The sequence below is a fragment of the Echinops telfairi genome, unplaced genomic scaffold (genome assembly GCF_000313985.2).
Source record: "Echinops telfairi isolate 266 unplaced genomic scaffold, ASM31398v2 ScPeMD7_5592;HRSCAF=6446, whole genome shotgun sequence".
Lineage (NCBI taxonomy): Eukaryota > Metazoa > Chordata > Mammalia > Afrosoricida > Tenrecidae > Echinops > Echinops telfairi.
Genome location: NW_022109491.1, coordinates 21,254,201 through 21,267,548, shown reverse-complemented (window position 1 = coordinate 21,267,548; position 13,348 = coordinate 21,254,201). Strand labels below are relative to the sequence as shown.

Here is a 13,348-nt window from a genome sequence, read left to right as displayed (position 1 = left end):
CCCTTCGCCGTCTTGTCATCTTACAGGCTGGTGTGCTTCTTCCATGTGGGCTTTGTTGTTTCTCAGTTAGATGGCCCCTTGTTTATCTTCTAGCATGTGGGACCCCAGATTCTATGTAATTTGACAGCTTGGCACCATCTGCTTTCTTCACCACTTTTGCTAAGGCACCCTCTTTGTCCTCAGCGATCAAGTAGGGACAGGCTGGTGTGCTTCTTCTGTGTAGGTTTTGTTGTCTCTCAGCTAGATGGCTGCTTGTTTATCTTCAAGTCTTTAAGGCTTCAGGTGCTATATCTTTTGGTAACTGGGCACCATCAGCTTTCTTCACCACACTTGCTTGTGTATCCAAATCCAGTCTTATCCTGAGAAAACCATTGGACAAGTTCCAGTCCAGCTGCATCCTACCAACTACCTGACCGGTTCTCCTCACAGTGGTCACGAGCACAAGGCTGTCTGAGAAAACCCCACAAGAGGGGCTTACAGAGACATGGCGACTTAGTGCCATGTGGGATCCTGAGTAGGATCCCGATACAGAAAAAAGACATTTGGTGAAAGCGAAAGTTTTCTGTAAATCTAAAACTTTTGAAAAATAAAGTCTGTTAAAAATATATAGAAAGCGGAGGGGATTGGGGTACAAATGAGCTGCTATGAAGGGCTCAGGTAGAAAAAAATGTTTTGAAAACGATGATGGCAACATATGTACAAAGGTGCTTGACACGATGGATAGGTGGATGGATAGTGATAAGAGCTGTAAGAGTCCCCAACAAAATGATTAAACCCACCCCCACCCCCACACACACATAGATAACCCAGTAGTGAAAGGTAAGTATGGCTGAGACAAACTTGGCCATGATAACTGAAGCTGGCTGACGGGGGGCTGGGCCTGACTGGGTGAGCAGATGGCAGAGGGGTGGGTGGGGGGTGGGGTGGAGGCAGAGAGATTTCCTACCAAATAGAAATGGGGCTCTGTGTGCTCTGGGAAGTGCTGCCCTTCCTAGCCCTCCCTGATGTCGTCCTGCTTCTGGCAACCTGCTTTCTAACCCAGGCCCTTCCAGTGGCTTCTGTATGGTCCACTGTCTGGACTGTGTGTCTCCACACACCTGCCACCCTGGACTGTGTCTGCAGAGGCAGGAAGGCCCTCTGGGACCCCACACCCTAGCCTGGCCTTCAATTAGTCAGAGCTAATCGAAGTTATTAGTTTTGGTCAGTCACACTCTGCTTCCTGCAGCTTGGAGCCAGCTCCCCTCTCCCCTCCTTTCATCTCGTTCCTCCCCCACCACCAACAAAACAAGAACTCCCCTTTCTTTGGCATGTGATGCCCGGAGATATTTGAAGAATGCTGTCTTCTCTTTCATTCAGCACTTAGGGAACCAGGCAAAAGGCCAATATCCCATTACTTCTTTCCCTATTCAGGCAAAACATCCTGTGGGCTTTCAGTCACTCTCACGTGATGTAGTTTGCAGCTTTCTCCCGGTCTACCTCGTTCCAGTTACAGAACTGAACCCCGATGCCCAGGGACAGGCACATGACCCCTTCATGGAAGTCTCCTGTCTTGCAAGATGGAGGAACTGGGGAGGCTGAGGTGTGTTGGACAGAGTCCTGGGCAGGGACCGAGCTGCTCAGTTTGGTAGATGGTGGGAGGAGTGCGAGACAGTGTACGATGGAGCAGGACAGACAGGCAGGGTCTGGGACGCCAGCACTGGAGTTTGGACATGCTTCTGTAGGGTTTGGGAAACCCTAGAATGATGCCTTGGCTATGTCATTGACCGCACAGGGTCTACCATGTAGAAGCCTCAACAAGTATTGACAATTACGCCTTTGGAGAAAATGTCAGTGGCTGTCTCCATGGCATGTCTTCACTAATGGTTTCAAGGGGCTGGCTTCATTTGTGGGGGGAAATGCACAGTCACACCTGTGACCAGCAGGTAGAGCACGTTTTCCTCGCCTTTAGGAGCTAGTAAGTGGAGCTGGATCAGTGATAGAGCCAGGAAAAGTTGGGACTGAAAGTAAACAGACCCACATTTTGAGCAGGAGGTAAAGAGGAGGCAGCTTTGTCCAGGGAGTAGACAGGCTAAGGGCTTCAGGGATGGTCAAGACGAGAGACAGGTGTCCAAGCCAGAGCCATGAGGAGGTGGGCTGTCTTAATTCCACTTTGCTTCTGATTGGCTAGCTGAGTCGGCTTGAGGCCATCACACCACCACTCTGAATCTGTGTCACCAGAGAATGAGGAAATCCACTTGGATCAGCTGTCAATGTCGATTCTCATTCATCAAGCCTTCATCATCATCTACGCTTCCAGCACGGCCCGAGGTCCCAGTGTGGGCCAGAAAACTTAAATCCTTCCTGCCCTCGTTGAACTGACAATCTGGTCAGGGGGTGGATGATAAACACATAAACAGAAAATTATGCATCGCCACTAGAAATCATATAGAGAGCAGGGTTGGGTGTCAGCTTCCTTAGAAGGCTGCTCAGATGAGGTGACATTGAACCTAAGACCTGAGTGATGAAAAGAGCAACGATCTGGGGGAATAGTTCTCCAGACTCTGAACCACCGGTTCCAAGCCAGAGGCACGTGTGCCCTAGAAGATGAGTAGCTGAACCAAAGTGAAGAAGGTGCAGCGGGGACCACAGGTGGACATCGGAGGTTTGGGACCATGAGCCTCCTCTTTCCTCCTTGCCCGAGTTTCAATAACTGAGAGGTTGGAACTCTGGATTGGTGGTCCAGCAACAAGGGGGTCTCAGCCTGGCTCTGCTCCATCTCTGGGTGCTTCTTGAAAGAGCCTGGCCTCTGGCATGCTTGTGGATCTCCACGCCCTTCATCGTTTTAACAAGTAGGAATCCAGGCCAAGGACTGAAGGAGCAGCCTGAATTGTGGAGAAGGGAGCCAGGGGCTGCCGAAGTTTGTGAGGGATGGAGAGAGAACTGAGGCTCAGTAGAGACACCTGTTTGTGAGCAAAGACCTGCAGAAAAGAATGGGGACTGGAAGCAGACTTGGACAAGAGATGGTGTAAAGAGAAGGAGAAATCCTTGGGTGATTTCTTGGGCAAACAGGTATCAAGCTTCGCTACAAACTGAAAAGTTGGAGGTTCAAGTCTGCCTGAAGGCCCCTGGGAAGAAAGATCTGGTCATTTCTGCCTGAAAAGTCAGCCATTGAGCACCTTGCCGGGCACAGTTCTACTCGACACACACGGGGCTGCCACATAAGAACTGACTGATTTGGGCAGAAGAGGGTGAGCTGGCGCGATTGTGTTATAGGTCCCAAAGGAAGAGACAGTGGGCTGACAGCAAAATTGAGATTGGACATTGGGCAAAGCCTATTTTGAGTTTGTGTTTCCCCAAAATATATGTTGAAGTCCTAACCCCTGAGATTTATAAATATGATCTTCTTTGGAAATGGGGTCTTTGCAGATGTCATGAGTCCACATGACGTCTGACTGGAGTAGGGTGGGCCCTAATCCACTATGACGTATGTCCTTAAAAAAAGAGGAGAAGACAATAGAAAGTAAATGTTTAGAAGAGAATTAGGGCAACATATGTACACACATGTCTGATTCAACTGATGTATGGATTGTGATAAGAGTTGTATGAGCCCCCAATAAAATGATTAAAAAAACAAAACACAAGAAAAACAACAGGAGAAGCAGCACAGAGATATACACACCCCAAAGGAAGACAGCCACATGGCAACAGTGGCAGAGACGGGGACTATGGCTGCCACCAACCAAGGAATTCTACACGAGAGCTGCCGAAGCTGGATCCTCCCCTAGAATCTTTGCAGGGAGCATGGCCTTGTCAACACCTGTTTCTGGGCTTCTCGTGTCCAGAACTGAGAGAGACATTCCTGCTGTTTTGGAGTGCTGGATTGTAGCAGCCCTAGGAAATGGAAACAGGTGTGAAATGCTGTTTTCTGGAGAGTGCTTGTGTAAGGTAGGCTGTGGGTAAAATGCCTTAGAAAGTCTTCTAATTCAGGAAGTCAGACAGCTGTGATGTCAGTTACCAAAAGCAGCCCTGGCCATCTCTATATGAGCCACCGCCACCTTCTTTTTAAAAAAATATTTAAAAATCATTTTACTGGGGGCTCTCACAGCTCTGATAACATTCCACACATCAGTTGCACCAAGCATATTTGTACATAGGTTGCCATCATCATTTCCAAAACATTTTCTACTTGAGCCCTTGGTATCAGCTCCTCGGAGCCTCCGTAAGTGACCCCAGAAGGATTTCTTTCCTGTTTAGAACTTCATTATTTCCATCTTGAAAGCCTGGCGATTGAACAGGATGGTCTCTGCGATCTAACTTTCTGTAACTTCCTTTCTCTAGGGCCTTCACCTTATCTCCCTCCCCAGTATCACTCGGGACACTCGGACCCTGATCCTGGTGAGTCTGGGCGCTGAGGTGATACGGGTGAAGACAGACAGATTTGAAGAACTGATCGACAATGAGACCAGAGAAAAATTGGCTAAGTACTATATGGAATACCCCAGGTGAGTACTGAAAAGGAGCATACATCCCAGTCTATCAAAATGACAGATTTCCCCCCCTGATATTTAGTAAAAGTAGGAAACAAGTGATAAAAAAAGAAAAAAACAAAACAAATGATCATACCTAGTGCTGATAAGAGTGAGATGAAACTCGTAGCTGTTGGTACACTTTAAATGGACTATGTCCTTTCTATTTTTTCCTCCCTAAAACCTCTTGATAGTTTTAGGACAAGGTTTCAAGTGCTTTAAAACTGTTCGTGTCCTTTGAGGCAATGATCTATTTTCTGGGAATTTATATAACCAAAATATGGGGAAATCTATTAAGATGTTTACAGCAACCATATCCATCATCACTCACTCACTCATTCACACCAACTGCCATCGAGTCCAAGCTGACTCAAAGGGACTCTACAGGACAGGGTCGAACTGTCCCTGGAGGGGGTCGGAAACTGTGACTCTTCACAGGAGTAGAAAGCCTGGTCTTTCTCCGGAGGAATGGCTGGTAGTTTTGAACTGCTGATCTTGCAGCTCACAGCCCAATGTGTGACCATTATGTCACCAGGGCTCCCTTCTTGGTCTACAGTTAGCAGCCCAGGGTGGAACCCACCCTGCCAAGAGGGTTCCTCGAGTATTAGAAAACATACAAAAATAGACTGCGAGGCAGAGAGGAATCTAAATGAAGCCCTATTTGTTCTCCCGCACACTCAATGGGCACTACTGTACACTTCCTCACCTTGGGACCTGCAGCTTCGACTGCTGGAACAGCCTCACCACTGATCCCCCTGCCCCCGTCTCCTCTTGGATGGCTCTTTTTGGCACACTGTAATTTTGCCAGATCCCAAATCTGACGACGTTAATCTCCTGCTGACAGCCTTTCACTGGTTTCTTGTGGTTTAAGGGTTAAAGTCTAAGCTCGTTGCCCCCCACAGACCGCCCCTGCAACACCTCTTGCTACCTCTCACCCACTGGAGCACCCTGTGCAGATCCCCTCCTGGACCCTGCCCAGACTTTGTGTCTCTGTCAAGGTTGGCCCTTCTGCCTGGAAAGTCATCCCCTAATCGTGTCCCTTTTCTTCCGGTTCGCTCCTCCTCATTCTTTTAAAAAACTTGGGATTGTGGCCTGAGTGAAAGTTTCCAGAGCAGACTCATTTTCCAGGAACCAGTTCACATGTTTTGTTTCGTGACCTTGATGGCAATGCCCACGGTAGATCCGTCTCTCCCAGAAAGCCCTTCCCTGTCCGACTCGGACTGGGACGAGTACTCTAGACAGCCCTCTCGTTGATCATTTGTGCTTGTTGGTTGCCGTCAAGTGTCCTCCAACCCACAGCCCTTGGCGTGCAATAGATCGGTGTCCTGTCCCACCTCATCTTCACGATGACCGGTATGTCTGAGCGCATGGCTATGACGACCGTGCTCACGTATCTCCTTGAGAGTTGCCGCGTTTGCGCTGACTCTCCTGAACCAAACCTGATGCCCCTTTCTACGGACCAGTCTTTCCTGATGGCATCGTAGGTTGCACACTGGACTGCTAACCACAGGGCAGCAGCTGGCCACCACCAGCTGTTTTCCCCGGAAGAAGATGTGGCTTTCTGCTCCCAGACAGACTCATAGCCCTGGAAACCCACAGGGACCGTCTCCTCTGCCCACAGGGTTGCCGTGAGTCAGAAGTGATGTGATGGTAGTGAGCTTGGGTCTTCTTGTGTCCAAGGTTTAAGTGAGCCAAAGACTGGTCATTCTTCCTCTTAAGATTTGGTTGCTTCCCATGTTGTTTCATAGTTAATCTGTTTCTGCTGCTCTTTGGCCGCACGCTATTAATAGCTTCTTGAAGGCAGGCATTGTGCTTTCTCTGCCTTTCCTCGCCGGGACTTTGTACGTCTCCTGGAAGTTGCTCCATAAATACCGAATGAATGGATGAATGATGGGCATACTCATCACAGAAAACTGGAAAACGCAGAACAGCGAAAGAGGCCAAAACCAAAATCATCTGCAATCCTCCAACCATCTCAGTCAGCGTTTTATTTCCTTTCAGTATTTTTTTTTCTGTGTATGGGTGGATATAGCTTTCATAATGGAGATCATACTAATTATATAGCTTGGATCCTCCCCTTCTCCTTTCCTTCTGTGCCCCTGTTTTTCTTTCTTTCTGGTGAGGTAGGCTTCAGACATGGTGCTGCCAGTGGGGCTGGGAAACAGTGAGCCCAGTGGCCGAGAATGAGGAAGTGTCAAGACAAGCAGATGGACAAGCGATTGCAGCTAGGCCCAACATGCACCTACAGTCATGTGATATGAGATCTGTGTGAGTTTGGCCAGGTCATTTCTCCTCTCTGGGCTTCCGAACTCAATATGTGGCACAAAGAGATCAGGCTAAATCAGTGTTTTACAAAGTCTAGAATATATTCCACAGAAAGTTTAAACGATTATTTTAGGTGGTGTGCAATTCACACCTTTAGTTTCAACAGCTCTTTATCTTGGTGTGCATTAGAAAAGCAACATGACTAACTTAGCAAAGCCATGGTTGGACAGACCCTGTTGATTGGTACAAAGCTAAAGTCAGTATTTATATAAAAGAAACTGAACAGATTCAAAGAAAAATCATCAGTAGATTACAGAGGAAATGGTATGTGGATATGGACAAAATTGAGACCGTTTGGAAAGAAAAATTGAGAAAATCAGGGGTTCCTTCCAGGTCAAAGATGCTCCAGTTCTCGGAGTCCCTGACCCCCAAGTGCTACCCATACGGAAAATGACTACTTACACCCACCGACCAACAAAAGACATGAAGGTGACTTATTCCTTGCATCTGCCTGGCACATGGTGGGGCTCAGTTAACACGGGCTGATTTGGGATTCTGAAAAGGTTTACATAGATTTGAGGGTGGCAGATGTTTGGGCACTTGGCATCTTTGCTGCCCAGTCAGCACTTTGCTGCAATCATATATAATGCTAACAGATGGAGTTCCGTCATATTCATTAATTGTTGAACTCGTGGTTTTCCTAGACTGCTAAGGCAAGCAGAAAACACATCCATCATCTATTTAACTCAAATCCCTCACATTTTAGATGTGAACGCTGAAGTCCAGCAAAGGAGAGGTGACATACTCAAAATCACACAGTCACCCGTCCTGTGAATGTCACAGGCTGGGTAGCCTAAACATTCAGCCCTCTACACGGCACAGGTAATACACCCCATGTGAAATCTCATGGACAGCGGAGCTCCTCAGAAGTGGAGGGAGCTCTCTAAGGACCCAACATGAAGAGGATCCTAAAAACAAGAGCACAAAATGTGACCCGAAAGGGGTATTGCTACTAATAGTTACCTGTTTCTGCTGCTCTTTGGCCGCACGCAATTAATAGCTTCTTGAAGGCAGGGATTGTGCTTTCTCTGCCTTTCATCGCCAGGACCTTGTATGTCACCCGGTAGTTGCTCCATAAATGTCGAATGGATGGATGGAAGGACCAGGGTTTAATGGGCATCATGGACTGGAGTTTTAAAGCCTGCAGGGACAGATGAAATTTTCAGGTGAGGAATGGTGCTGGAACTGAGACCCCTGCATGAAGTTGGTGAAAAAGGAGACTCTCAGTCAATCTGACTATCAGCATCAGAAAACGACGTGGCATCCTGTCCATCTTAACTTGGATTTTTATTCAGAAAAAGAAAGGACTCCCTAAGAATGTGTAATCACAGGGCTTTGCCCCCTCGAAGGCCTGGGCGAGCTCCTTAGCCTTTTGGAACCTCAGCTTCCATCTTGTAAAATGGGGTGGTTTTAAAGATTAAATGAGTTAACAAACGTCAGGTGCTTGGCACATGGTAAGTGCAAAGTCAGAGTCAGATATTATTTATCATGTAAGACATTAGGGATCACGGAACTCTCTAAGTGGATGCTATCCAGTGATGGAGCACTGGGGCTACATATTGGACTGCTATTCTCAAGGGCAGCTGCCCCACGGGAGAAGGAAGAGGCTTTCTGCTCCCACAAAGACTCAGTCTCGGCACTCCACACAGGCAGTTTTCCCTGTCCTGCAGGGCTGCTCCAAGTCAGAACTGACTCGATGATAGTGAGCTTGGTTATCCAGCAGTGTGCTGGTCCACGTTTCCCAGGAGGTGGTAGGTAAGCCTCATTTGTAGTATTTGCTGATTTTTTGTGGTGTAAATACTCCCATTATGGCCAGTTTCAAGTTACCAACGTGATGCCATCGAACATGGAGTTGAGAAGAGATAACATGCAAATAATCAGCTCTCATGCATTGGTAATAAGTGGCTTCAGCGTGCCACCGAGACTCAGAAGACTATTTGTGGTCCATTCTGCCCTCTGGATTCTTTTCTAAATTGATCTCTGTGGCTTAAAGTTGACTTTGTCCTGGTCAATACAACTTCGCCTGAAGAATGCTCTGATGTGCTAGTAATTTATTAGACTTTCCTCCTCCTCCGATGCGTGAGTATGGCGCCCCCTTCCTTTACCGCAGTCTCAGAAGGGAATAAGCCAATGTGTGCTAAGCCTGTTTCACTCCCTTTTCACCATCCTCACCTGCGACTAGGGAAGGGATTGAGGTGGAGCTAGAGTACCATCCTTGTGGCTGCTGTACCACTCCAGCTCACCAAGGCTTTTCTATGTCCCGTTGACTCTCTACTTCACTAACCATGAGGCCTTCCTCTAGAAATTGACTCATTCTGATGATGGGTTCAAGGCAAGTCAATGGGATAATGTGCTGTTGTGACCCGTAAGTTTTCATTAGTTAATTTCCAAAAGTGGATCGCCAGGTCTTCCTTCTTTGTCTTTCTGGAAGCTCTGCCAAAACTTGTTTGCTATGGGTGACCCTGCTGGCATGTAAAATCCCAGTGGCATAGCTTCCAGCTTCACAGCAGCAGAAAAGCCACCCTGACTGGACGCCCTACAGAGAGATGTAAGACCATGTATTGTGTACAAATCCTGAAGGCCTCGTAACGAGGAGATAGCCCTGTGAGAGCCTAGAAAAGGATTCCCAGAAACCTAATATATAAGCTGGCTCATAAAGGATGACTGGAATTTGTCTGATCAGGATTCCCAAACAATGTACAGGTGTCCTAAACTAACATGCCTTGTTATTCACACTGTCTGAGGTACCTGGCAGGTGCTAGTGTAAGCCTTTGTTGAATGAGATATAAATGGACCATCGGGACACTTACTAAAAAGAAATTCCATGGTCTTATGCCCAGATTCTGACTCAGTAAGTCTAGGAGGAATCCTGCTCTCTCTGTCTTTCACCCGGATTCAGGTGGGTCTAGAACATGTATCATCTGTAATGCGTATCACCTGGGACTATTGCTCAAATGCAGATTCAGATCCAGCATGTTTCTGCATGGTTGACAAGCTCCTGGGCTCTAGGTAGGGTGACTTTGTCCATTGGAACTATAACACAAGCCACATATGTACTTTTTAGCAATGGTTTTGTTGAGAGATATAGTCCACCTATTTAAAGTGTACAATTAAATGGTTTCTAGTATGTTTGAGTCATGCAGCCATCACTACAATCAATTTTAGAACATTTTCATCATCCCCCAAAAGAAACCTGCTGCACACGAGCTTTTTAGTGTATTGAAACGCCAGGGTCTTACTTCAAAACCTAAGGCGCGCCTGACCCAAGCCATGGTATTTTCCATGGCCTCATATGCACTTGAAAGTTGGATATTGAATAAGGAAGACCGAAGAAGAATCGATGATCTGAATTGTGGTGCTAAAGAAGAATATTGAAAGTACCATGAACTGCTAAAAGGACAAACCAATCCATCCTGGAAGAAATGTGGCCAGAGTGGTCCTTAGAGGCAAGGATGGCAAGTCTTACATACTTTGGACATAGTGTCAGGAGACCAGTTCCTGGATGTGTTAGGGTTCTCTAGAGAGACAAAACCAGATTGCTAATAATTATATACATATATCTATACAGATCGATAGATATATAACACAAGAAATAAACAGTTAAATTACAAAGCAGTACAAATGGCTGAGTGCAACTCACTCCCATGAGACAGTTGTGAGACACTGGCAGTCCTTCAAGTCTTGAGGGCTGCCAGGTAGTCCTCTGTAGAGCAATTCAGGCTATCTGGGCACAAGCAGCAAACAGCAAGACAGGTCACCAACAGTCAGCCAGATGACAGGGTCTAACAGTCCCCAGCTCAAGAGATGTAAATTCCAATTGTGTGGCAAAGCAGGTCATGAAGGAACCTCAAATGACAGTGACACAGTCCACGGTTTAGGTGCCCCACAGGTAGTGTAGCTTGCAAATTGTGGCACAGAACAGGCAAGACAGCCCCACACCGGTCCAATGATCCTTTTATCTCTCCGCCCTTCAATTAATGCCACATGTGTTTACTGGCCAGGTTGACACAATAAACTAACGACCTCACTGGAGAAGGGCATCATATTTGGTAAAGTGGAGGGGTGGCGAGAAAGAGGAAGGCCCTCAACAAGATGGATTGTCACGGTGACCACAACAATGGGCTCAGGCGGGGGAACAGTGGCGAGGATGGCGTGGGCCCCGGCAGGGTTTCACTCTGTTATGCAGAGGGTCACTCTGGGTCGGAATGGACTCCATGGAACCTAACAACAACAACAACAACAACAACATACCCTTCAGCTAACCCTTTCCCTCCCTCTCATCTCTCCCACCCCTCCAGCCCGCCGCAATCACCAATCTATTTTCTGTCTCTCTGGCTTTTCCTGTTCTTCATGTAAATGGAAGAATACATGTGTGAGCTTTGGAGTCTGGCTTCTTAGATAATATTTTCAGGATGCATACATGTAGCATGCATCAGTACTCCATTTCTCGCTCTCTTTTTTGCCAAAAATATTCCATTATATACCACATTTTATTTATCTATTCATCAGCTGGTGGATATTTGGGTTGTGTCCATTTGGGGGCTATTAAATCATGCTGCTATATGCATTCTTAAACCAGTTTTCATGTGGACATATAGTACTTCAGAGTATATACATATAAATTCATATGTGGGTCATAGGTTCATTCTAAATTTAACCTTAAAGAAATGGCCAGACTGTTTTCTGCAGAGGCTATGCCATGGTACATTACAAACCAGCAACGACGAAAGCGCCGTTGTCTCCTTATCTGCAACAACACGTGCTGTCTTTTTTTTATAGTACACTTCTCAGAAGGACTGTTTTTTTAAAATCATTTTTTGGGGGGCTCTTACAGCTCTTCTCACAATCCATCAATCCCTCCATCCATCCACTGTGTCAAGCATATTTGTACATATGTTGCCATCATCATTCTCAAAACATTTGCTTTCTACTTAAGCCCTTGGTATCAGCTCATTTTTTCTCCTCCCTCTCTCATGAAGCCTTGATAATTTATAAATTATTATTTTTAACATGTACTGCCTGAAAGCTGTAATCATACTGGGTGTAAAGAGGTATCATATTGTGGTTTGGGTTTGCATTCCCTGATGGCTAATGATCAGATATATAATCGTAAAATGTCAGTCTTCACATTTTAAGAAGTGAAAAAGAAACAGGTGAAATTCCTTTTGACTATATTCAACCTGCCTACAAGGTTGCCCTCTTAACATGTAATCAATAGAAACAATTAATGAGAGCATTGTCACACTCTCTCGTTTTTCTTTTTGGTTGTTATTGTTCTGTCTTTGACACTGGGCAGGTAGGGTACACACACAGCCCATCTCAGTTATCTCAGTTATCTCAGGGTGGCTCTAGTTTAGACAGTCAGTAGCCACCGGTGGCTCGCAGCCACTGCATGGGACAGTGCAGATGGAGGGAAAGAGTTGTGGAGGCAGAGAGGAGAGTCTGGGGAAAGGCATGTGGGTAGAAAGAGCACACTGTCTCTAGGGATTAGAAAGAGTGGCAGGTTAGGTTGGTGGAGGCCGGGGCTAAAGGAACTGACAAGGGAACTGAAGCATCTGTGTCTGCCCTTTAGTGATGAAGAACTATGCCAGCATTTCCTCCAGGAGAACAGCTGGAATATCTTTCGGAAAGACCTGGTGCGGCTGCTGGTGGAGCCTCGCCAAAGGTCAATGTTCATCCCCCAACGGTCCAAGAAGACAAAGCCCTCCGACATGAACTCTGTGATCCTGAATTTGTCTGACCTTAACAAGACTAATACAACTAGCTACCCCATTTTTAAGGCACCCTCAAAACACCTCCCCCCACTGAGGATAGTCCAAAGTATCATACCACCTCGGCCCCAAATCCAAGAACTCTTGCCTCAGTATAAGAATGCAGGAGTCCTTATGTAGAACCAATAAAAGACATTGGATATGCCACCATGCTTTCTGAATGATCACCCAGGGAATTGTGGGGCTTGGAGTGGGAGGCCTGGAGGGCTGAGCTGTGGGTCCAGAGAGGTGGTTCTAGAGACCACATCTGAGGCTACTCTCTCTCTTGACACTCATGGGACTTGAGTGAATGGATGGTTAGGAGGCTGTGTGTGGAAGGCTTACTCACTGGGGGTGGTCCCAGGGTAGGAGGTGCACCGATGATATTGAGCATTCTGTGTTTTTGTTGACCATTTATACCACATCTTTAAGGCAATGTGTATTCAAGTCTTACCCCATTTCATTGTTGAGTTGTAAGAGTTCTTTATATAATCTGGATACTAGGCTCTTGTCAGACATATGATTTGCAAATATTTGCTTCCATTCTGTGGATAATCTTTTCACTTTATTTTTTCATGAGCAGTGTCTAGTTTTCTTCTTTAAAAAATCCTTTTATCAGAAGCTCTTACAGACATCATAACATTCCATAGTTGCATCACCACAAGCTGGAACTATGCTATTGCTACCACAATCAGTTTCAAAACATTTTTTCTTCTTGAACTCCTTGATATCAGCTCCTCTTTATCCCATCCCCACCCCCACCCTACC

The 13,348-nt window shown here is 46.4% G+C and overlaps 1 protein-coding gene across 1 annotated transcript in view; it reads left to right on the top strand.

Moving 5' to 3' along the window:
- CNBD2 (cyclic nucleotide binding domain containing 2) overlaps positions 1-12,721 on the top strand; it is a 60,930-nt gene extending 48,209 nt beyond the window's left edge. The window contains exons 11-12 of the mRNA XM_004698249.1: positions 4,318-4,481; positions 12,403-12,721. Coding sequence (XP_004698306.1) covers positions 4,318-4,481; positions 12,403-12,721 — 483 coding nt within the window. The remainder of the gene's footprint in view (positions 1-4,317; positions 4,482-12,402) is intronic.
- Positions 12,722-13,348: the final 627 nt, after the last annotated feature.